The sequence below is a fragment of the Miniopterus natalensis genome, chromosome 11, assembly GCF_054644295.1.
Source record: "Miniopterus natalensis isolate mMinNat1 chromosome 11, mMinNat1.hap1, whole genome shotgun sequence".
NCBI classification, from domain to species: Eukaryota; Metazoa; Chordata; class Mammalia; order Chiroptera; family Miniopteridae; genus Miniopterus; species Miniopterus natalensis.
In genome coordinates, this window is record NC_142091.1 from 73,497,510 (window position 1) to 73,521,672 (window position 24,163).

The 24,163-nt window shown below is 48.2% G+C and overlaps 2 protein-coding genes across 4 annotated transcripts; one reads left to right on the plus strand and one right to left on the minus strand.

Moving 5' to 3' along the window:
- Positions 1-501: 501 nt before the first annotated feature.
- Positions 502-19,318, minus strand: RNASEH2C (ribonuclease H2 subunit C). Of its 2 annotated transcripts, none has more exons than XM_087821993.1 (4): positions 19,147-19,318; positions 18,795-18,958; positions 18,596-18,715; positions 502-713 (listed from the first exon to the last, which is right to left on the minus strand). In XM_087821993.1, the coding sequence occupies exons 1-4, from the start codon at positions 19,316-19,318 to the stop codon at positions 513-515; spliced, it is 657 nt and encodes a 218-aa protein (XP_087678119.1). In that variant the 3' UTR covers positions 502-512. The 2 variants fall into 2 exon arrangements, with proteins under 2 accessions (XP_087678119.1, XP_016063886.2); XM_016208400.2 differs by lacking the exon at positions 502-713 and adding an exon at positions 18,187-18,283.
- Positions 11,006-18,560, plus strand: KAT5 (lysine acetyltransferase 5). 2 transcript variants are annotated; one of them, XM_016208396.2, is made up of 13 exons: positions 11,006-11,183; positions 11,473-11,541; positions 11,633-11,769; positions 12,051-12,206; positions 12,296-12,370; positions 12,477-12,551; positions 12,883-13,131; positions 13,210-13,299; positions 14,851-14,991; positions 15,072-15,165; positions 17,072-17,231; positions 17,362-17,443; positions 17,528-18,560. In XM_016208396.2, the coding sequence occupies exons 1-13, from the start codon at positions 11,006-11,008 to the stop codon at positions 17,660-17,662; spliced, it is 1,641 nt and encodes a 546-aa protein (XP_016063882.1). In that variant the 3' UTR covers positions 17,663-18,560. The 2 variants fall into 2 exon arrangements, with proteins under 2 accessions (XP_016063882.1, XP_016063884.1); XM_016208398.2 differs by lacking the exon at positions 12,051-12,206 and having other exon boundaries at positions 17,528-18,559.
- Positions 19,319-24,163: the final 4,845 nt, after the last annotated feature.

Consider the following 24,163-nt stretch of genomic DNA (forward strand, 5'->3'; position numbering starts at 1 on the left):
TTCCCCCCACTCAGCATATTACTAAGGTTCATGCGTTCCATAGTTTATTCGCTTTTTATGGCTGTATTTTTGTGTAAATACACCACAGATTATTTATTCATCCCAAGGACGGCCATTTGAGTTTCTAGTTTTTTGCTTTTGTAAGCAGTGTGATGAATGTCTCCTGTTGTTACACATATACAGGAATTTTCTTGGGTATATACCTAAAAGTGATTTATTAGGGTATAGAATTTCCTTTTATGTGTTTTCAGAATAATGCCTTGGTTCTCTAGCATCCTCCAAAATTGATTTATATGCATTTAAAAAAATATATCTCAATGAATGCATGGGTTTCAACATATTTGATATGCTTTAATCTATTGAAGTTCAAATTGTTTCATCTTTGGCCAGTGGGAACCTTTTCAAGTTGGTTCTTTGGCCTTTTTTTTTTTTTTTAATATATCTTTATTGATTTCAGAGAGAGGAAGGGAGAGGGAGAGAGATAGAAACATCAATGATGAGAGAGTCATTGATCAGCTGCCTCCTGCCGGCCCCTGACTGGGGATCGAGCCCACAACCCCCACATGTGCCCTGACTGGGAATTGAACCGCAATCTCCTGGATCCCATGTCGGTGCTCAACCGCTGAGCCACGCCCGGCCAGGCAAGTTCTTTGGTCCTTTTGACATAATTCCAGTAGTGTCCAAGATCTGCAATCGGACTTTTCAACTGGTTCCTGTCAGTGGAAAATGATATTTAGAGACCACAGTATGAGTGCTCAAGATACTTATTGCAACTAGGTTAGTCACTGTAGACCTTTTCATGGAACAGTTAGGTAATATATACATATTTTTATGTGAAATGCCCTAGGAATTCATACTGACATCTCTCAAATTTAGGACTACAGGGTTTGTGGGGTTTTTGTTTTTTTAAAAGATTTTTAATTGATTTTTAGGGAGAAAGGAAGGGAGAGAAAGAGAGAAACATCTGATCAGCTGCCTCCTGCACGCCCCTTACTGGGGATTGAACCAGCAACCTTTTGTTACTCAGGACCACACTCAACCAACTGAGCCACACTAGCCAGAGCTAGGACTACAGGGTTTTAAATTAACCTCAATCATCTTACATATTACTCCCATGTCAAAAAAATCTCAATTCTCTTTTTACAGAAACAGAAAAAATCGATTCTTAAATTCATATGAAATCTGAGTAACCAAAACAATCTTGAAAAATAAGAACAAAGTTGGAGAAGTCACACTTCCTGATTTCAAAACTTACTACAAAGCTATCGTAATCAAAACAATACGGTAGTGGCATAAAGACACACATGTAGACCAATGAAACAGAATAGAATAGAAAGTACAGGCCAGCCAGGCTCAGCAGTTGAGCGTCGACCCAGGATCCAGGCGATCGGGGTTTGACTCCCGGTCAGGGCACATGCCTGGGTTGCGGGCTCGATCCCAGTCAGGGGCATGCAGGAGGCAGCCGATCAATGGATCATCATTGATGTTTCTCTCTCTCTCTCTCCCTTCCTCTCCCTGAAATCAATAAAGATATATATAAAAAAAATAGAAAGTCCAGAAAAATAAACTCTCACATATATGGTTGAATAATTTTCAGCAAGAGTGTGCCAAGACTGTTCAATGAAGAAAGGACAATCTTTTTTTAATCCTCACTCATGGATATGTTTTTATTGATTTTAGAGAGAGAGGGAGAGAGAGAGAAACACTGATGTGACAGGAAAACATCAATCTGTTGCTTCTCATATGTGCCCCAACTGGGGATTGAACCTGCGACCTGGGTATGTGCCCTGACCAGAAATTGAACCCAAGACTCTTCAGCACACAGCACGATGCTCCAACCAACTGAGCCACACTGGGCAGGGCTTTTTTTTTTTTTTTTTCCTGAGAGAGAGAGAGAGAAACATTGATTTGTTGTTCCACTTACGCATTTTTGCATTCATTGGTTGTTTCTTGTACGTGCCCTGGCTTGCATATCAGGACAATGCTCTAACCAACTGAGTTACCTGGCCAGGGCCGAAAGAACAATCTTTTCAACAAATGGTGCTAGGAAAGCTGGATATCCACATTCAAAAGAATGAAGTTGGACCCTTACCTAACAGGAATCGAATCATGATCTCCTGGATCATAGGTTGATGCTCAATCACTGAGCCACACTGGCTGGGCTGGGTGTTGCTTTTAAATTTTTTAATTTTTTTTTAACCTTCACCCAAGGATATTTTTTTCCATTGATTTTTCAGAGAGAGTGGAAGGGAGCGGGAGAAAGAGGCAGGGAGAGAGAGAGAGGGAGGAAGAGAGAAACATGGATGTGAGAGAGAGACACATTAATTGGTCATCTCCCGCACGCGCCCCAATAGGGCCGGGGCTCCAGCCTGCCATGGAGGTAACCCAGAGACCCTTCAATCCAAGGGCCGGCGCTCTAACCACTGAGCCAAAACAGTCAGGGCTGGGTGTTGATTTTTATCAAATGCTTTTCCTGCATCTGTAGAGGAGATCATAAGATTTTTCTTCTTTATCTGTTAATGCAGAGTATGACATAGATTTCCTAATAGTAAACCATCCTGTATTCCTGGGATAAACCTAACTTACTCATGGTGTGTTATCATATCGTTGAATTTGATTCACTGATATTTAGGAGAGGATTTTGCAACTATATTTGTAAATGAGATGGCTGTAGTTTTCCTTTATTTTTCCTGGCCTTGTCTAATTTTGGTATCACAGTTGTACCAGCCTCAGAGAATGATTTGAGGGAAAATACCCCCTTTCTGTTCTCTGGAAAAGTCCATGTAAGTTTGGAATGATTTGTTTGTTAAAGATTTGTAAAACTCGCCGGTAAAACTGCCTGCAGCTGTTTTTCTCGGCAGGAAGGTTTCGACTTTTTCATTATGAACGTTTTCAAACACGCTCAATGTTAAAGAAAGTGTTAACCTCACACACGCCTCCTTCAGCTTACAGAAATGGCCGGCTGTGCCGCGTTTGCCTCTTCCCTCACCTCCACTTCAGGTGCAAGCTGCCCTTGCTCACGGGCCCTGGGAAGCAGCCCCTCTGGTCCGTCTCCAGCACTGTGGTGACAGCCAATGCTTGCTGAGCACTGGCTGAGTGCCAGATGTTGAGCTAAATGCTGTACCTGGGTGGCCATCTGAATCTAAAGCTTACAGCCAGTCTTTGAGGTAGGTGTTATGCCATTATTATCTCCACATTACAGATGAGGTAACAGGTTCAGAGACACTGAGTAACATGCCCAAGGTCACACAGCTTAATGGAGGAGTCAGGATTTGATCCCAGTTATGTCTGATTTGAGAGCTGACATTTTGATGCAGTTACCTACCACAATGTGACCCAGGAGCCAAGTCCCAGATGCAGTGGCTGAAAGGGCCCTCAGGGGCCCTTCGGGTCCACCTGGAAGCAAGTCAGCTTCCTCAGTGTCCCTCCAGATCCATCTTTGGCCCCAACATGGTCAGTTCCGGCAGCAGGATACTCACAGCAGCTCTGGGGTTTCCAGGTCCTTTCTGATGTAGGGTCAAAATCTGTCTCCCTTTGGCTTCCATGAATGGTCAGCCTTCTGCCCTATGGGGCCTTAGAGAAGACATAAGGCTGCTCCCCATGCTCGGGAATCCCTTCAGATCCTGCCCCACTCATTCACCCGATATTGACCGTGTGCCCTCAGTGTGCGTGGCACAGAGCAGTAACCAAGACAAAGTCCTAGCCCTGGTGGAGCTGATGTTCTAAAAGCAGACAGACAATAAGTTTCATATTGACAGTGACACACTCATACCCTGTCGCATTCAAGCCTCTCAGGATCATTCCAGATTTCCAGATTTGATACCCTTTGGAAATGTGGCCCCAGATGAGGCAGTCACACAAAGAACAGGGCCATGGGGCTACCTGCAATGACCCCCCAAGATATACCCTGGCTTGTTCCCGGGGGGTTGGAGTAGCCACAGGTCCTGGACAATCCCAGAGCTTCACTCTGTCCAAAACCTGGGGGGCAAAAGAAAAGAAAATCCTGTTTCGCAACTGCCATACACCAAACCAGCAGGCAGTAAGACACGCCCATTCCATTGGCCTCCCTTTCCTGTCCCCAACTCCAGCCCCGCCCCGCCCCCCAGCTCTCCCCCGCACCGGCTCCGCGCTCCCCGAGCCAGGGCCCACGCACTGCTACCCAAGCTCGCCTTCCGCCTTCGCCAGCCCAGAGCTTGCTGGCCTGTTCTCACTGTGCTCCCCAGACACCCACGTCTCAGTCCCTCCTCTATCCTCTGCCTCTTCCACCTCCAAAATCTTTCTTCGGCCCTAGGTCAGGAGTCAGTGCTGTTTCCTCAGACTCGAACCCTTCCTCCTCAGCTCCCCAGCCTGACAGATCTTTGGAACAGAAGAACATTTGGAGACAGTGTCACAGGTCATGCACACACACTCTTCCTTTTACCCTGTGATACTCCCTCTCTAGTCACTGACTCAGGATATAGTGGAACAGAAGAAGTCACTGGTTTCAGGGTCATTAATAGATTTGGATGAATGAAAGCTCAGACATTGAAATGATCAACTTACCACCCCCCACCAAGGGGGATCATGAAAAGATGAGGAGAGAAAAAGAGAGAAATAGCAGAAGTTTCAGAAAGAAGTGGAGAGGTTGAGGTGTCCCCAGAGGAACCTGTGCCTCAGTCCCCACCAGCCCCCACCCTGGCTGAAGTGTAGAAAGGAAGAGAGAACCCAGAGAGATTGGGTTGCTGACAGCCCCGATGCCTGTGCCGTTTCTGGGCTGGAGCCAGGTCAAGGGTGCACTCAGGTACTCAAGTGGGAGCCTGGGATTCTGTCTGAGGGGCTTCACAGAGTCCCTGGGCATTGGGAGGGATCAGGACACAAAATAATGGCTTCCCTAGCCCAAAGAGTTGTGTGATTTAATATCAAGAGCTGATAGAAGAAAGCAAAAACACTAATTTGGAAAGATATATGCATCCCTGTGTTCATTGAAACATTACTTATAATAGCCAAGACATGGAAGCAAACTAGGTGTCGATCGATAGATGACTGGATAAAGAAGATATGGTGTGTGTGTGATGGAATATTACGGAGCAATAAAAAAGAACGAAATCTCGCCATTTGTGGCATGGATGGACCTAGAGGGTACTGTGCTAAGTGAGGTAAAAAAGACAAGTACCATGTGATTTCACTTAGAAGTGGAATCTAAAGAAACAAAAGAAGTGAATGAACAAAACAAAATTGAAACAGACCCACAGATACAGAGAACAAGCTGCCAAAGGAGGGTTAAGGGGATTGGGGGAAGAAATCCACAAGCACAAAGGCCTTGAAGAAGCATTTAAAACAAGAGCTGGTAGACCTGGAGTGGCCCTGCCCTCAGGGCAGGGAGGCATGGGACGTGATTGAAGGGACCAAGCCCACTTTGCACACGTGGCAGCAAGGACCAGATGCCCCTCCCCCAATAGTAATATCTAGCTTTTGTGGAGTGCTCACAACAGGAACCCTTATTGTGAATAAATCTCATTTCATTCTCAAAACAACCTTGTGAGACGCTATTCTTCCAATTTTTTGGAGGAGTGAATTGAAACGAAGACACTCACTCTAGGACTCAGCACAGAAGTGGCAGGGCAGGTATTTTCACTTGTTTTTAGAAATCAATTTTATTAAGATATATTTGCATACAACAGATGCATATGTTTTGAGTGTACAGTTCAGTGAGTTTAACAATATACACATCCATGTATCTATCACCACAATCAAGATGTACAACATTTCTTCCAGTCTGTGGTTCACCTTTTCATTCAACTGTTGATGTCTAAGAGTAGATTTTTATTTATTTCATAAATTTTTTCCCTGTATGGCTCATGCTTATGTCCTATCAAAGAAATCTTTGCTTACCCTAAGGTCACAAAAATTTTCTCCTGCATTTCCTTCCAGAATTTGTGTGTGTGTGCCTTGAGGGATCTGGAAAAAAGGGGATTACTCTGATACTTCAAAAGTATGTTATGTTAGATGCAAAAAGACAATAGACAAGCTCAGTTAATGTAAAGATTGACCTTTTTCAAGGAAGATACTGGCCTAGGTTATGACTACCCACGATGACTCACTTTTAGTTATAAAGTTTTCATTTCAGACCATCCTGTGTGGTTACTTTCGGTCTCTGAGTTTGTAAGGTCTTCACCATGCAGGCCTTCCGTGAGCTTGTCAGGTTTAGTATGTGGCCCTTTTATTTTTTGTCCAGTTTCCCCTTTTGGTCATAAATCAATCCAAAGTGTTACCCATGAGACGATGAAACCTCACTTCTTGTCTTCTTGAAGGAAAGATTTCAATCAAGAGATAAAGTGTACAAAAGCAAGCAAGAATTTATTGACTGCACCAAAAACACACTTAGCACAGTGAATCGAGGAAGGGCCTAGAACAGGAGAGCCCAGGCAGGGCTGCTCTAGCTCACTGGGAAGTCAGAGAAAAGGAGGCCTTGGAGACAGGTTCAGGGGGTTAGCCCGGGAGGAGCTGCCACTGCCTACTGCTCCCCTGGTGCAAGCCTCTTGGGGTCCCTTGGGGTTTAGGAGATACGTGCCTGTGGGGCAAGAACAGGGGGAAGAGAATGGCACTGGTGTGTTCCCAGGAGGGAGAGTGCCCTCTTCTACAAGTTTTATAGTTTTGTTGTTATGGTTTAATAGTTCTAGTTTTACATTTAGGTTTATAATCAAATTTTAATTATTTTTGTATAGGGTATGAAGAATCAAGGCTCATTTTTTTCCAAATGGATGTCCAGTTATCCCAGCTTTATTTGTTAAAAAGCCAAAGTGAATTCTCTTCACTTTGTCACAAATCAATTGACTGTATACGTGCGGATCTGTTTCTGGGCTCTCTTCTGTGCCGTAGATCTCTGTTTTCACTTGTTTCTATTATGCTAACGTTACACTACCTCTGGTCTTGTTCCTCTTTTTCCAAACTGCGGTGGCTATTCTAGGTCCTCTGAATTTCTCTATATACTCTAGCATCAGCTTGTCAATTTCTACCCATAAAGTCTGATGAGATTTTGATCAAGATTCTTTTTTGAACCCATAAAATTCAGTCTCATTCTTTTTTTTTTTTTTAATCCTCACCTCAGGATATTTTTTCCATTGCTTTTCGGAGAGAGTGGAAGGGAGAGAGAAACACTGATGTGAGAGACACCTCGATTAGTTGCCTTCCACACGCACCTGATAGGGGCAGGGATTGGGCCTGCAAGCGAGGTACGTGCCCTTGGCCGGAATCGAACCTGGGACCCTTCAGTCCGCGGGCTGACGCTCTAACCACTAAGCCAAACTGGCCAGGGCAAATCTCATTCTTAAAATAAGACTGCTTAGAAACAGTACATATTTTTAGTGATTGATTTTTTAGAGAGAGGAGGGAGAGAGAAAAAAATCGTTGATTTTTTCCACTTATTTATGCATCACTGGTTGATTCTTGCATGTGCCCTGACTGGGGATCGAACTCACAACCTTGGTGTATCAGGATGGTGCTCTAACCAACTGAGCTACCTGGCCAGGGCCAGAAACAGTACATATTTTAAGAAAGAGGAAAACAAACAAAGAAGGAAACTACATATTTAAATCAAGTTTCTAGAATATGTAGTTAATTAACTGTAGCCATGGAGCAACTAAACTTGATGTAATCTGAATAATTATTAAAATTAAATTCTTAATTAAAACATATGTGGGTGAGGATGTGGAGAAACTGGAACTCTTGTGCATTGCTGGTAGAATGTAAAATGGCACAGCCACTGTGGAAAGCAGTTTGGTGATTCCTCAAAAAGTTAGACATTGCACTACCAAGCTATTCCACTCCTAGGTATATATCCAGAAGAACTGAAAGCAGGGACTCCAACGGATGCGTACACAAATGTGCACAGTGGCATTGTTCCCGACACCCAAAAGGTGGAAACAAATCAAAGGCCCATCAACAGGTGAGTGAACAAACAAAATGTGCTCTATCCATATAATGGAATTTTATTCAATCATAAAAATGAATGAATTTTTGAAAGTTGGTACACTGCAGATGAACCTTGAAGACACTGCGAAAATAAAGAGAAACCTCATTAAAAAGGAGCCAGAAGGCCAGTAGGGGGAGCTCTCAAACAGTACCACTGATGCCAACTATAACACTTGTCAATTACAGACCCCAAGAGAACCGTCTCCAGGAAAGAATGATCAATTACAGGCACCACCAAGAAAAGATTTACATTGCCTTTCCTACAAGAAATTGACCACCCCAGCAACTCAGCTAATGAGAAACCTTCATCTCCCTGAGCTCTTGCCTTTCTCCAAAGGACTCCTGTTTAAAACAACTCCTCCCAACTTCCTTTTTTCCCCACAAAATAATGTTCTTCTCTTTTGTCAGTTTGCCTATGGCTTTTGCTATATAGCTTGCTTGCCCTGAATTACAATTCTTTGCACTTCCTGAGTAAACCCTTTTTTGCTGGTCTAATAACTGGCTGTTTAAGGTCAACATTATGCTAAGTGACATAAGCCAGACACAACAGGACAAATATTGTTTGATTCCACTTATATGAGGTACCTAGAATAGGCAAATTCAGAAGGACAGAAAGCAGAGTAGAGATTACAGGAATTAGGGAGGGGGGTGGGAAATAAGTGTTTAATGTGTAGAGTTTATGTTCAGAACGATGAAAAAATTCTGGAGCTGGGTTGTGGTTATAGTTACATAATGTTGTGAATGTCCTTAATGTCGCCGAGCTGTACATTCATAAATGGTTAAAAGGATAAATATTATGTTATGTATGTTTTAACAAAACAGAAGTTAAAGCATTATTAATACATCTACCTGCATTTAAAAATAGAACATATGAGAGTGGGTGAGGACTGCAATCTTCATTTTGATGTTTTTAAAATGTACCCCATTACCTTTGTCTATAGTTGGGCTCACAAGGGCAACAACGTGTCTCCTGAAATCAACAGGAGGTCCATCTCTCACTTAGTAATTCAACAAATATTTGTTGAACATCTAATATTGGTCAAGCACTGTTCTAGATGCTGGATGGTGGTGTGGAGAGGATACTTACACTCAGGAAACATATTCTACTTGGAAGATACAGGTAATAAACAAGCATGTGAATACTGAGCAGAGATAAGTGCAGTGAAGAAGAGGAGTTATTTCATAATCTTTTATTGAAGAATTTTGAATCTATGTTCACCTGGATATTGGCCTGTGAAGTCTTTCCTTGTGATAGCTGATTTTGGTATCAGGGTCATGCTGCCTTATAAAGTGAGTTGGGAAGTGTCCCCTCTTCTGTTTTCTAAAAGAAATTTGTGTAGTATCAGTATTATTTCTTCCCTAACTTTGATAGAATTCACCAGTGAACCATCTGGACCTGGAAGTTCCTTTGTGGGTAGGTTTTAACTTATGAATTCAATAGACATAGGACTATTCTATTTCTTCTTGAATTATTTTTGCAACAGCAGGCACAAGTGAGACATTGAAAACACTTAACCACACTGCTGTGGTAAGGAAGACCTATTGATATTTGGGTGCTCGCCATGTGCTGAGCATCGTGCCCAACCTGCACACGCATCACCTGTAGGTGTTCCTGTTTTTGTCCCCGTGATACAGCAACCAGAATCTCTCTTTTGCTTTGGCACAGAAGCTCTTCTGAAGGTGGTAGGATGGAGCTGAGGTCCCCTGTGCTGATGACGTAGAATGGAAGGCAGGTGACACCTTGAGGTAGATTGCTCAACCTGACAGAGGCCTATTTCCCTGAGCGAACACTTAACACCCTTCAAGCCAAAACCCTGCACTTTCTCTAAAAATCAACAGAAAAAATATCCTTGGATGAGGATTAACAATAAATAAGTAAATAAAGATATATTTAAAAATACACACACACACACACACACACACACACACACACACACACACACACACACACACACACACCCCCCCCCCCCATTCTTAGCTCACTGGCTGTAGGAAAACCAGCCAAAGGTTGGATATGGCCAGCTGGCCATAGATTATCCACAGGACTCTATAGGACACTCAAACCAAAATGTTCACTGGGGACATTTCCCCCCAAGATGATCTTAAGTTCGATTTTTCTCCCCCTCCCCCAAGTATTTGCAGGGCTCTTCCCTTCCCCCTCTAAACCTTTGCTCAAGTAATACTTCCAGCCAGGTGTGCCGTGAGTGCCCTACCGAAAATTGCAACCTACCTGCCCATCATCCCTACCTTGTGCATTTTTAGGTTTCCCCAAACACATATCTGTCTTTAATATACTAAATAATTTCGTTTTTAGTGTATTTACTGTTCGTTACATAAACCCTTCTTTTCCTCCCAACTCTCAGATGTAAGCTCTATGAGGGCACAGTTCTTCACTCACTGATGCGTTCCAGGCTCCTAGAATAGTCCCTCGCACATGATAGGAGACTATTAAGCATTTGTTGAATGTCTGAGTGAATAATGTTGCACTACTTTTATAACTATAAACCTAATATACAAAAAACCCTAGAAATATTCCGTGAGTCCCCATAAGGAATGAAGTGCACAAACTTGACCAGGCATTGCACTCCCTTCAGTCCCACCCAGTTCTCCAGCCTCCCAACCCTCCAGACCACCCCGCCCTCGCCCTCGCCCTCGCCCCACCCCGCCGAGCACGCGCAGTTCATTCCCTTAGACGCCTCTCACCGCCACTAGGAGACGCCGGAACCCGCCACCGCCTTAGCACAACTCAGGTACCAAGTGACCCGCGCTGCACCCACGTGACTGGCGTCGCACCCGGTGAGCGTCACGTGACGGACTCAGCTTTCCTCCAATCGTTGTGCACGTTGTGGGGATTTCACCCAGGACCTGGCCCGAGACTTAAAACACCTCATTCTCCTGCCAGCCAAACGGGCCGGCCTCCCCCTTCCAGCTGGGCGCTGGTGTCTTTCAAAGGTCCTTGTCCAGAGCGGCTTCGGGAAGCCCGGGCCTACAACGCGCTCAGTCCCGGAAGTGACGTCTCCCAGAGGGGCCGGAAGTGGCAGTGGAGGGAGGGAAGATGGCGGAGGTGGTGAGTCCGGTGCCCGGGGCGGGGCGGAGGGAGCCAGGGGAGGTGGGTAGAGCCCGAGGACCCCCAGTAGCCGACCCTGGCGCCGCGCTGTCTCCCCAGGGGGAGATAATCGAAGGCTGCCGCCTGCCGGTGCTGCGGCGGAACCAGGACAACGAAGATGAGTGGCGTGAGTGACGTCGGGGGGCGGGGCTAAGGAATAGAAGGGCGAGGGGCGGGAGGGAGTCAACTGAACCCAAGGGAGGGGGAGGGGCCTGGAGAATTCTGGGGCGGGCGGGGCGCAGATACACTGGAGGGGCGTGGCTTGTAGCGGCTCGGAGATGGATAGGGCGGGGCTTGGGCGAGAGCTTCCAAGTGCTGGGGTGTAGGGATCAGGCTTGGCGGTGGAGTTCATCAGGTAGCAGAAGGGTGGGGCCTCATGGCCCGACCCTTCTAATGTCCCTATGCTGTTCCCACAGCCCTGGCCGAGATCCTGAGCGTGAAGGACATCAGTGGCCGGAAGCTTTTCTATGTTCACTACATTGACTGTGAGTGCTGGGCGGGGGTGAGGAGGGGCTGCAAGGTGGGGTTGGAGGGTAGTCTCTGGCATTCCTTCCTGAGCCATCCCCACTGCTGCAGTCAACAAACGCCTGGATGAATGGGTGACCCACGAACGGCTGGACCTGAAGAAGATCCAGTTCCCCAAGAAAGAGGCCAAGACCCCCACCAAGAACGGACTTCCTGGGTCACGCCCTGGCTCTCCAGAGAGAGAGGTGGTGAGTAGGTCCCCAACTTCAACTCTTCTCTCCTGACTCCTACTTCTCTCCTCTTGGCCTCAGTGGTTCCTGGATGGGCTGGAGGCAGCACCCTCCCACCCTGGCTTCAGCTTGCAAAGGATGGGGACCATATTGCAGATGTAGCTTCCAGAGTCCAGCGGCTATTCCTGTGTCCTTGAGAGGGTGGGGTTTGGTCACTCCATGCTGAAGGGCCCCTACTCCCCTTCCCCATCCCACCACCATCCCCACCCCAGAGGAAGACCCTGGACCTATCTCTACAGCCGGCCTCCGCACAGGCCAGCGGGAAGACCTTGCCAATCCCGGTCCAGATCACACTCCGCTTCAACCTGCCTAAGGAGCGGGAGGCCATTCCCGGTGGTGAGCCCGACCAGCCGCTCTCCTCCAGCTCCTGCCTGCAGCCCAACCACCGCTCAACGGTACCCTCAGCAATTCCAGGGACCTTGCTTTCCTCTCAGGTCCCCCCTTCTCTACCTTCTGACCCACCTTTCTTGGTTTCTCTCTGCAGAAACGGAAGGTGGAGGTGGTTTCACCAGCAACTCCAGTGCCCTGTGAGACAGCTCCAGCTTCAGTTTTTCCTCAGGTGAGTCCTTCAAACCATCTCTTCTTCCTTTCCTTTCTTGTACCTTCTTGTAGCTCCTTTCAGACTCATCTTACAACCACTTCTATTCCTATCACTTCACCTACAGAATGGATCAGCCCGCAGGGCAGTGGCGGCTCAGCCAGGACGGAAGCGAAAATCAAATTGCTTGGGCACTGATGAGGTAGGTCTCTGGAAGAGGGAAGCTGAGTGAAAAGGAGGGGACATAGAAGAGGAGTGGAGAGTTGAGTGACTAGAAATAAACCATTGGTTGGTAGCCATGGTGGTCATGAGATTAGGAGCTAGGCAGAGCTGGTTGAGGTCAGTCACTGGGTGATCTTACCCAAGTTTTGAATTAAGACTTTCCAAGTCTTGGTTTATCTGGAGAGTGGGGAATTACATGGTATCTCCCCCCTAGGATTGCTGTTAGGCTTCAACAAGAGAACCTGGGGGTGGAGGGGGGTATGTGAGCTGTAGTCTCCTGTAACCTGGTGTCTTCCACTGGCCCTGGGCAGGACTCCCAGGACAGCTCAGATGGAATACCGTCAGCTCCGCGCATGACTGGGAGCCTGGTGTCTGACCGGAGCCACGACGACATCGTCACCCGGATGAAGAACATCGAGTGCATCGAGCTGGGCCGGCACCGCCTCAAGCCGTGGTACTTCTCCCCGTACCCACAGGAGCTCACCACATTGCCAGTCCTCTATCTCTGCGAGTTCTGCCTCAAGTATGGCCGTAGCCTCAAGTGTCTGCAGCGTCACTTGGTATGAGGGGTTCCAGGTGCTGCCCTACTAGCACCCCAACCCTTCTTCCCCCTCCCCTGATCCACCTCTCTCCCTCAGACCAAGTGTGACCTGCGACATCCTCCAGGCAACGAGATTTACCGCAAGGGCACTATCTCCTTCTTCGAGATTGATGGACGTAAGAATAAGGTCAGTGGCTGGGGGACAACGGGGAGTCTTTGGAACTTAAGAGTCTGGGGGAAGTCAAATGAGCAGCTTCTTCCTGCTAGGAAAACTGACCAGTCTGGCCACATGTCGGTTCACCTCAATTTTATTGAGTTCCTGCTGAAGGACAGATGCTGAGAGATGTAAATATGACCAGAAATTAGACATAATCTCTGTTCTCTGAGAGCTCAGTCCATGGGGAAAACAGACACATCAATGGCCACTTTAGATCCCAGAGTGTTAAGTGTCATGAAGCAGAAAATGAGTTATTAGGACCCAGAGGAGATAGTCAGCAAAGCTTCACAGAGGTGAATTTTGAGCCTTGACATGAAGGACAAGGTGGGCAAGGGACTCCCAAGCAGGGGGGTTCTGAAGGGCAGGCATGGATGTAGAGAGAAAGTGTGGTGAAAGTCAAAGACCCTTTTGGTTGAAGGGCAGAGAGGAGGGAAGACTGTTACAAGGGACAGCTCAAGAGGTGGGAATGAGGTCAGTTGGGGAGGAGTTGGGGACACCATAAGTTTGGGGCTTCATACTTGCTTTAGTCTGGCTGTAGGGAGGAGTAACCTGGAGGGACCGTTGAGAGATTCCCCCGTTCCGGGGGCTGAGAGGGTGGTGAGGGAAAGGCAGGTACCTTGACTGGCAGGGGAGAGCTCTGGCTTGGGTGCAGGGGGAGCTTGAGGGGAAGATACTTTTCTAACCACTGTTACGTATTATTCAGTGTGGACTTGGGCATCCAGATTGTGGTGCCTGGCATGTAGTTAAAAAGTCATGTCTGGCCCGGCCGGGCATGGCTCAGCGGTTGAGAGTCGACCTAGAATCCAGGCAATCAGGGTTTGTGCGATTCCCAGTCAGGGCACATGCCCGGTTGCGGGCTTGATCAATGACTCTCTCATCATTGATGTTTCTCTCTCTCTCTCTCTCCTTTCCTCTCTCTGAAATCAATAAAGATATATTTTTTAAAAAAGTTATGTCTGAAATGCAGGATAAATTATGTGCAGAGGTAAAATAGCAAGATTAATAAATTTTTTAGTGGGTGGGGCTCCTAAGGCTTTTATTTTGTTAAATTTCAGAATTCCTTACCTGAGTTGTAGACTACCAGGTCATTTCCTAAGAGATGTGACTGTAGGCAGAAGAATTGTGACAGCCAGACTCCTAGGACTGTCACATGGGCAGAGCTTCTCATAAGCCTTGGTCAGTCTTGGGTACATGTCAGTTTGTTGACTGTTGTTAACTACAGCAGAGGGCAGTGGAGGCCCCCAGGACCCACTTAGGTGGAGGCATGGGGAGCAGGGGTAAACCTGCCCAACTCACCAGGAGGCAGGTTATCCAATGGGCTGGTCCATGGACTCCTTTTCATTGCGAAGTGGCCCTGCCTGAGTGGCAGGAACAGCCTGACTGATGGAATGGGTCAGGCCTCAGGGAGGAATGCTCATCACCAATCAACCTGGGCTATAAACAAGCTCCTGGTTGACCCTGGCCCAATGGCCATGCTTGAAGCAGGGTACCCAGAGCGGTAACAGGCCTTTTCCTTTTCAGAGTTATTCCCAGAACCTGTGTCTTCTGGCCAAGTGTTTCCTTGACCACAAGACATTGTACTATGATACAGACCCTTTCCTCTTCTATGTCATGACGGAGTATGACTGCAAGGGCTTCCACATTGTGGGCTACTTCTCCAAGGTGAGTGCTTATCCAGCCTGTCGCTCAGCCCTACCCTGAGCAGGGTCCCCCTTCCCTCACACTCACCTGCACCTTTACAGGAAAAGGAATCAACGGAAGACTACAATGTGGCCTGCATCCTGACCCTGCCTCCCTACCAGCGTCGGGGCTATGGCAAGCTGCTGATTGAATTCAGTGAGTACTTATGCTCACGGCCAGGGGCTAGAGGTGGGTACTGGCAGGCCCAGGCCCAGCACCAGGACTCCCATCGGGGCCTCACATATAGATACGCCGGGTTGTTGTGATTCTCAGCTCTGGCCTTGCAGCCCACTCACTTTGGCCAAAAATCAAGGTGGGACTCTTCCAAGATTCTTTCATTCTCTTGTCTAGATTAGGTTCTCAGCCCCTCACTGTTCCTTGGCCAAGGATCCAAGCATCCCCCAAATTTGACTCGTCTGCTCCTGCCCAGGGTCATGAGCAGAAGCCAAGTGAGCCACTGTTGCTCATCCCTCTGGTACTGTTGTGTGAGTTCCTCGGTGAGGACCAGTTGTCTCCTGAGCTTGGTAGACAGGAGATGTTCAAAATGCTGTTAACTCAGCAGGGAGATGGAAGCACTGACTTGCATGGATATGGCATTTATTCCTTGTATCATGTCACGTCAGTCTCTTAAAGCCCAGAAGGGCCTCTGCCCCTCATCCTTCATGAGCTCTTCAGTGTCCCCCCAACCCCTTCTCCCTTCTGCTTCCCAGCCTCCCACTCCCATTCTATTCAACTCACCATTCAATTGGGATAACCAAGTTCTGCGCTAGAAGACGGGGAGAGAGCCTTAGCTGTTTGGGAAAGACACAAAGGCTTGACTTGATCAAGTCATGGTCCATTTGAGAAACTTTATTGGTAGAATGATGCTAAGATGGGAGTCATGTTTTTAGGAAGCCCTCAGCCTGGTAAAGCAGGCAGTTGCTTAATGCGGCTGTGGAGCTCAGACCTCAATGGAAAGGGGATGTAGGCAGGGCCACCAAGGAGGTGTGCTCAGTTTGGCACACAGGGTGGGTGGATGTTAGGAGGACACTGAGGAGGGGCTAGGCCTTCCCTACAGCTGAGGTGGCCGTTGATGTCCAGTTGATCTGTCAGGACTCTACATGCACCACAGACCCAGCAAGGTTAAGCAGGAACCCAGCGTGTGCCCATTCTTTTCTGTGCCTCCTCTCCCCAAAGCACCAGCCTCTCTGTCCCTCTCACCATTGGGTTTCTTGGTGGAAGTCATAAGATTGGGCAAGAGGGCCAGACTGGCTGATAAATAAAGATGCACCAAGGGGAAGAAAGCAGAACAGACTATGGTGCAACACGGAATGGTTATGACTGAGGGTGAGGAAGGGCTTCTACAAACTGTAGACATCCCAGGGCCCTGACTGGGCGAATGAAGACTGCCAAGAAATGTGAAGCATGTAGGGTTTTGCAGGGCCTGAGGTCTCACCAGGAACTGCCTGCCAGTGCCCAGGGGTCAGCAGGAGGGAGGGCGGTGCAGTCAGAGTGGGAGGGAAAGCTTCAAGAGGGAGAAATGTCTTCCCTCTGAGTTGGGAAGCGCTCTGGCACTCCGCAGCCTCACAACCATCTGGTCAGGCCAGCCTGGTCTTAGAGCTGTTGATGCTCCTGGGGTCACAGCTAGGGGGAGCATCTCAGGCCTGGAACAGGTTGGGCCTGCCCCCTTCCCTCCTCACATACCCAAGTTCAGAGAGAATGTGGGAAGACACAGGAAAATTGGAGGCACTTTCTTTCTAGAAGCCATTTTCTCTGCCTCTCCTGCCCCACTTCTAACCTCTCACTGACTCAACACCCCTCCCAGTTGATTGTAGCCACTTCTCTCAGTGCCCTCAGTACCTTCCACTGTGCTTGGCACACAGGTGAAGAGTGAGTGCTCCCTAGTCCTTTATGCGGAAACTGAGGCACAGAGCAGACAAGCCACACACCCCAGCTCACAGAACCGCGACACAACAAGGCCAGGATGGGGAGCAGGCAGTCTGCCTCTGCCACCTGTGCTCTTCAGCACTGATCATGTGAAGCTGCGACCCTTTACCCATTCCCTCCCTCTCCATTGCTTTAGGCTATGAACTCTCCAAAGTGGAAGGGAAAACGGGGACCCCTGAGAAGCCCCTCTCGGACCTTGGCCTCCTGTCCTACCGAAGCTACTGGTCCCAGACCATCCTGGAGATCCTGATGGGGCTGAAGTCTGAGAGTGGGGAGAGGCCACAGATCACCATAAAGTGAGCCTGGCCCCACCTACCTGGGGGTGCATGGCCTGGCCTGTGTTTCCAGGCTTCTTACCCTGGGGCTCCTGGAGGCCTGGGACAAAGATGAAGGGCCCTAGGGGACCTGATCTTTGTGCTCCCACAGTGAGATCAGTGAAATCACCAGCATCAAGAAAGAGGACGTCATCTCCACTCTACAGTACCTTAACCTCATCAACTACTACAAGGTAGGGAGGTGGACGGGGGAAACAGGTGTGTGGAGGTGCGGAGTGCAGGCCCCGTGGGTGACCTGCCTTGTCCCCCCTGCCCAGGGCCAGTATATTCTCACGTTGTCAGAGGACATCGTGGATGGGCACGAACGGGCTATGCTCAAGCGACTCCTCCGCATCGACTCCAAGTGTCTGCACTTCACTCCCAAGGACTGGAGCAAGAGGGGGAAGTGGTGACCAGGCACAGCCCATGGTAGCACTGACAAAGCCCGCAGAACTGGAGCTGACAGCCATTCCGCCCCCATCAGGACCCCCAAGGGGGCACTAAGGGAGACGGACCAGGCTGAGGACAGTTCCACAAGGAGAGGACCGGCCTGGTAGGGGCCAGTTGGTGCACAGCACCAAAGTGAGCTCAGGGCTCAGGTCAACTTTAAGGTCAGCTGGCTGCAGGCCCAGGCTTGCTGTGATCCAGGGACCAGAGGGAGCCAGGCAGATGTGTACAGTGAGATGGGGGTGGGGGCACTCTGTACAGAGGGCTGGTAGCTGTAAAAAATTTCTTTTGTAAAGTAGGAATTGGGGGTGAGGTGGGTACTGGCTGCAAAATCCTGGCCTCTTTTGCCCCCACTGCTCCCTGACAATAAAATTGTTTTTATAGACCAGAGCCGTGAAAGGTTCTTGTGGGGGAAGTAGCTGCTCCAAGGTGCGGGCAAACTCACAGGTGCTATGAAGAGCTCGTTTATCGGGGTGATGGAATCAGTAGGTCCAAAGTGAAGAGCTCGTTTATTGGTGTGAAGGGATTGGTGGCTTTCAATTTCAAGCTGTGGTTGGTCGTCAGTCCTCCCGCACCTGTGCATGGATCTGCAACAGGAGTCACCTTTACTACTGTTTCTGAGATGGAGTGGCTGCGTGGTCCACATACTTGGGGAGGGACTCAGCTGCTCAGAATAACAGCCTCTCTAGGCAGGCCCGAGAATGGTGGGGGAGCCACGCGGCTCTAACCCCATCTAACCTTCCAGTCAGAGCCAGGCTCCAGCAGCCCCATTGTGCTCCACAACCCCAATGCCCCAAATCCACTTAGGGCAAGATTCTGGACAACCCAGTAAATAACTTTGAAGCCAGAGAGGGGGGATGGATGAGCCTGGGAAGAAGAGGGCCCATCTATCTACTCACCGCTGCGGCGAGGCTGGGCCAGGTTAGGGCGGCACGTACTTTGGCATCCGGGCCAGGGATGGCCTCCAGGCCCCACAGGGTGAAGCGGCTGAAACTGGCGGAGGCGCGGATGAAGCGGTCCTGCGGAAGGCGCCCGGCTCAGCATCGGGGCCGCCGCTCCCGCCCGCACCCCCTGCCACCCCCGTGCCCCTATGCTCACGAAGTCCCGCTCCAGCTCGGCACTGCCCGAACCCTCTGAATAGTCCTGCTTCCCCACCGACGCGTCTCCCTTCTCTTCCATCACCATCACGTATCCCACGAGGCCGGGCGGCACGTCCACCTCCTCGCCCCGCAGGCTGCGGCCCCGAAACGACACTTCGAGTCCTGAAGGAGGCAGGCGCAGGGCCACAGTGAGGGCCTGACCCAGGCCCAGCGGGGCGAGCACGGGGCGGCCCTCCCGCCGCCTCCGGGGGACTGCGATTCCCAGGAGCCCTCGCGCGGGTCCTCGCCCACGACAGCGCGGCGCCGGCGCGGAGGCTGCCGGGAGCCGCAGTCCGGCCGCGAGCGCTCACCGTCGGGGCCCTGGCGGATGGCCGGGGTGAAGAAGCGCCCCACAGGGGCGGGCCGGCTCACCCGGACCTCACACGGCAGAAGGTGCAGCGTGACAGGGGCGGCGTTGCGCAGAGTAAGGGGGCGCAGGTGGATGCGGTGCTTCTTCCCGTCGTCGCCGTCGCCGCTCTCCATCCTCTGCCCAGCTGCGGTGTCTCGCTGACTGAGACCCGAGTAGCGCGAAAAGCGCGCGAAGCCTCCCGGGGCGCCCTGAACCGCCGGCGCAGAGCCTCCTGGGAAGCGTAGTCCGTCTCTGAGGCTCCTTTGCAAGCCCCACCTCCCTGTGTTTAAGTCCCAGTTTTTTATTTTCTTGAAATTTTAAAGTTTGATTTATTTACTTTAGGGGGGGAGAGAAAAAGCATCGACTTGTTGGCCCACCCATTTATGCATCCATTGGTTGGTTCTTGTATGTGCCCTGACCAGGGATCAAACACAACCGTGGCAACTTTAGTGCAGCAGGGCGACTTTCTAACCATCTGGCCTTGAAGCGTTTTTCAATGGCGTATTTTTTATTTTAACTAAAATCTTTTTCTACTGATACACAATATTATATTAGTTCCAGGTGTAGAATGGTACATTTTTACTTTAAAAAATTAAAACGATTCCAAAAAGTAAATCTTTTATGTTGATTGGTAGGGAGGTTCTTTTAAATTTTATGAGGGACATCAGCTCGTCCTCAAATGAGTTGAAGGTATTTCATACGAATTTGTGGTTTGTTTTCCAAATCTGTGTATATTCGATTTTTTATTACACAGGCGAATTTTATTTTGTGTAGTCAAATTTATCAACCTTTTTTAATGTCTTTTAGTTTTCACAATACTTTTTTGGTTTCTTAACTCTTCTCTAATGTTTATTTGTAAAGATACCCAACTTACGTATCAAGTTTTCTCATAAAACAAACACATATGAACTGGTGATTAAGATTAAAGTTGCATTTAATTCATAGATTTGAGAAAGAGAAAAACGTCCCCAGACATCTGGAGCTGGCCTTGGTGTTCTGTTGAACATGAACAATTCCAAAGATTATCAGACAAGGTCACTCTGTGACATGAGGGATCGAGAGAAAAACAAGGTCACTCTGTAATCATGTGAAAATGGACAAAGGCACAAGCATTGTCCAAGCCACAAAAATGATTAAACATCCCTCTATCTTGGATTATACATGACTTGTTTCTTTACCAATTACAGCTTTAGCCTCAGTCTAATTGAGATTTGTTAACATTTTTCCATCACAGAACTACTTCCACTTCCCGACAGCATACAATCCAGAGAGAAGCCCCACTTCCTTAAGCCCTCCCCCAAGTCACCTAACAAGCAGGGATCCCATAAATCCTTCCTAACACCCACTTATTGAGCTGTCCCAGGGGGCAAGAGTAATAAACCCATTCGTTCAACTACAAATGTGTTCCTGGTGGTCTTTGGCTGGAGGGTATTGACAAATGAGAGAGTCCTGCTTTAGTTTTCTATCAAGAATAAGATACCAATTTCATCTTCTTTTATGTCTATCTGTACAGTTGAGAGATTTTCTTCATATACAATAGATGTCATATTTTCAAATTTATTCCTAGATGTTTGTAACAGAAACAGCATGTTTTGAGAAAGAGAAACTGTGTTTCTGTTACAAATTAGATCTTTTTTTCCATTTTACTTTCTGGTTATTACATAGCGGAGGTTGGCAAACCTCACATAGGCTCTGTCACAATAGCTCAATTTTGTCGTAGCATAAAAACAGTCATAGACAACATGTAAATGAATGAGCATGGCTGTGTTCCAATAAAACTTTTTTTGTAAAAGCCGGTAGTGAGAAACCAAAACATTTGTGTGACTCACTTTATTATAATACTCGTTTTATTGTGGTGGTCTGGAACCAAACCCTAAATATGTTCGAGCTATGCCTTACTTTGTGTCATTCAAAGAATTTGTCCATTTCATTTATCAGACTATGGTCATAGAGTTCATAATATTTCATTATCCTTTTTAAAAAAGATTTTTAAAAATATATATGTTTCTATTGATTTCAGAGAGAGGAAGGGAGAGGGAGACAGAGATAGAAACATCAATGAGAGTCATCCATCGGCTGCCTCCTGCACAGCCCCTACTGGGAATTGAGCCCAGTGTGCTCAATGTGCCCTGCCTGGGAATTGAACCGTGACCTCCTGGTTCATAGGTTGACGTTCAACCACTGAGCGATGGCAGCCCGGCCACTATCCTTTAAATGTCCGTGGGATCAGTAGTGATGACCCCTCTTTCATTTCTGGTATTAGTAGGCTTCTAGGAATGGGTCCAGAGTGTAATATTAACTGTTCTGTGAACGTTCACCAAAGAGCACTTTCTGCAGGTAGAAGGCAGCACCTTCCTTTACAAATCATGTCTATCATTGTCCAACAGGCTCACAAAAAATGTCATCATGGGAGGCCCTGGCCGGGTAGCTCAGTTGGTTAGAGTGTTGTTCCAATGCTCGGAGGTTGCAGTTTGATCCCCAGTCAGGGCACACACAAGCAGCAACCAATGATGCATAAATAAGTGGAACAACAAATCCATGTTTCTCTCTCTCTCTAAAGTCAGTAAATTTTTTTTAAAAAGTCATCATGGGTGAGGGATGCAAGTGATGCCTGGTGAGCTCAACATGCTGAATTTCTCCTTAGCAAAGCTGACCTGACTACTGTCTAATGTCCAGGAGAGACCAGAACTGAGCTCCCAAAATAGAATATAACTCAGGAGACCAGCCAGACACCCAGTTTGAGGGTGACTACACAGGATCCCTTCCATTATGAAAGGGGCAGAATTTGCTGCTTCTGGGCATGGCTTTGTCCTCTCTGACCATAGTGCCTCAGCCAACATCTTCAGGGCAGTATCCCAGCTCCTCCATGCTGCCCCGGAGTTCTGCTTCCTAGTGTGATAGCTCTTTGGGTTACAAAAGAAGTAATGGGACCAGAGCCATGGGCATCACTGGCCCTACCCTGAGCCGGTCTCCCAGAACAGCAGGCTTGAAGAACCCGGGGCGTGCTACCGACTCGGTTATGCCACCCGCTGCCAGACGAGAGCTTGCTGGTTAGTCTCAGGACCACGTGGGGAAGACTGGGGCGGGCTGGAAGGCAGAAGGAAGACAGGGGACAGCATAGGCCCCAGTGTTTACTGGGCTTCTGAGGGAAAGGCAAGGCGGGGTCAGGGCGAACAGCGTGGGCGTGGCTAGCTGAAGTCATCCCAGCGGAGTTCGGGGCGCCCGCTGCACTGCTGGTTGCCACGCACTGCAGGAGCCTAGCGCTGGGGAGGCCAAGAGCACTGACTGGAGCGGCTGCTGGCGACGCTCGGGTACGGGACACGCTGCAGGGGCCCGTCCTGTCCAGTCGCGCCCACGAGGTAGGAAAACGCCCTTCTGCGTGGCTCCTCTGCGCCCTCTACCGACGAAGCTCCGCCACGCGCCAGCTGGCGGGGAGCCGGGTGCGGATCTGCTTCCGCCCAGCAGGCCCCGAGGAGGGAATTTGCAGCCGAGAGGCGCCTGCACAGCCACCAGCCAGCTTATCTCATTCTCTCTCCCTCGCCCTTCTTCCCTCATGCTTTCAGCGATATTATTTCTACTTTGTGACGGTATATAACATTTTTATTTATTTACCCTCATGCCCACCTTCGTTTTAGTCTTAGGTCACATATCAGATTAGCTTATGGGTGCATAAATACTTGCTGAAAACCAGAAAACTTTCCTATAGCCTTGACACTTGAACAGTTTGTGAGAATAGAAAAGGAATATATTTTTAAAAATATATTTAAAAGATGCTGCTCCGTGGGAGGAGGGAGAGGGGTCAATGGGGGGGAAGGGGGACATCTGTAATACTTTCAACAATAAAGGTAAATTTAAAAAAAGATGGTGCTCCATGGGAGGAGGGGGAGGGGTCAGTGGCGGGGAAGGGGGACATCTGTAATACTTTCAACAATAAATTTAAAAAAAGATGGTGCTCCAAGTGTTGTCTTGCTTTGTTTGTTGCCATTCTAACTCTTTTGCCTTTGTAAGTTATTTGATCTTTCTGCCTGGAGATCTTGGGGATTTTTGTTGGGGGGAAAAAAAATCTTTGAAATCTAATAGTTTTAGGAGGATACGTCTCCAAGTTGATTGTTCTGGGTTAATTTTCCAAGGTTCCCAGTGGCCCTTTGAGTGTGCAGACTGTCCTTCCCTGGGAAGTTTTCTTAGAATGCAGTAATAAATATTGGTGCTGGTTTATCGTTCAGTGCTTCTTCAGGGACCCTGTAATACAAACGTGGTTCCTTCTTTGACTATCTGCTGTTTCCATTACTTCCTTGTGACCCCTTGAGATGCACTGTCTCGCTTTCTTTCTCTCAATCGTTTTTGGGTCTTCCTTCAGTGCCCCTTATTACATTTTAAGGCTATTCTCCCTTGGGGGTCCTGTGATGTAATCTTTATTTCTAGATACTTTCTTCTTAAGTCTATGTGCTGCTGAAGTGAGCACCTTTTGTGTTTCTTTTATCTTGTTCACTTCTTCCTGGGTTTTGTCTATTTCTGTTCTTTTAAAATTTCTCATTTAATACCTGGGTTGCAGGTTCGATCCCCAGCCCCACTCAGGGCACGTGCAGGAGGCAACTAATCGATGCGTCTCACATCGATGTTTCTCTCCCTCCCTCCTTCCCACTCTCTCTAAATAAATAAATTTCTCATCCAAGGCAGTTTTGCTACCTTTACATACTTGTTTGGAGTCTATTTCATTGTGTTATATTACAGCTTTCTTCTGCTTCCAGGCTGCTTTTCCAGGGGGATGTGTGTGAATCACCCGTTGATATGTGGTGAGATTCATTTTCTGACATCTTGTAATAATTCTGTACGAACCTGTTGCTGTTTATCTTGTTCATTTCTATGGTGTTGGATGTTTTATAAAATCCATTTAGTGTGCCCACTTCTGTCAACACTGCAGAGTCCAGATCCTTCAACAGATTTGCTTGCAGAGTGGGGGAGGAGTTGTAGGTCCTCCG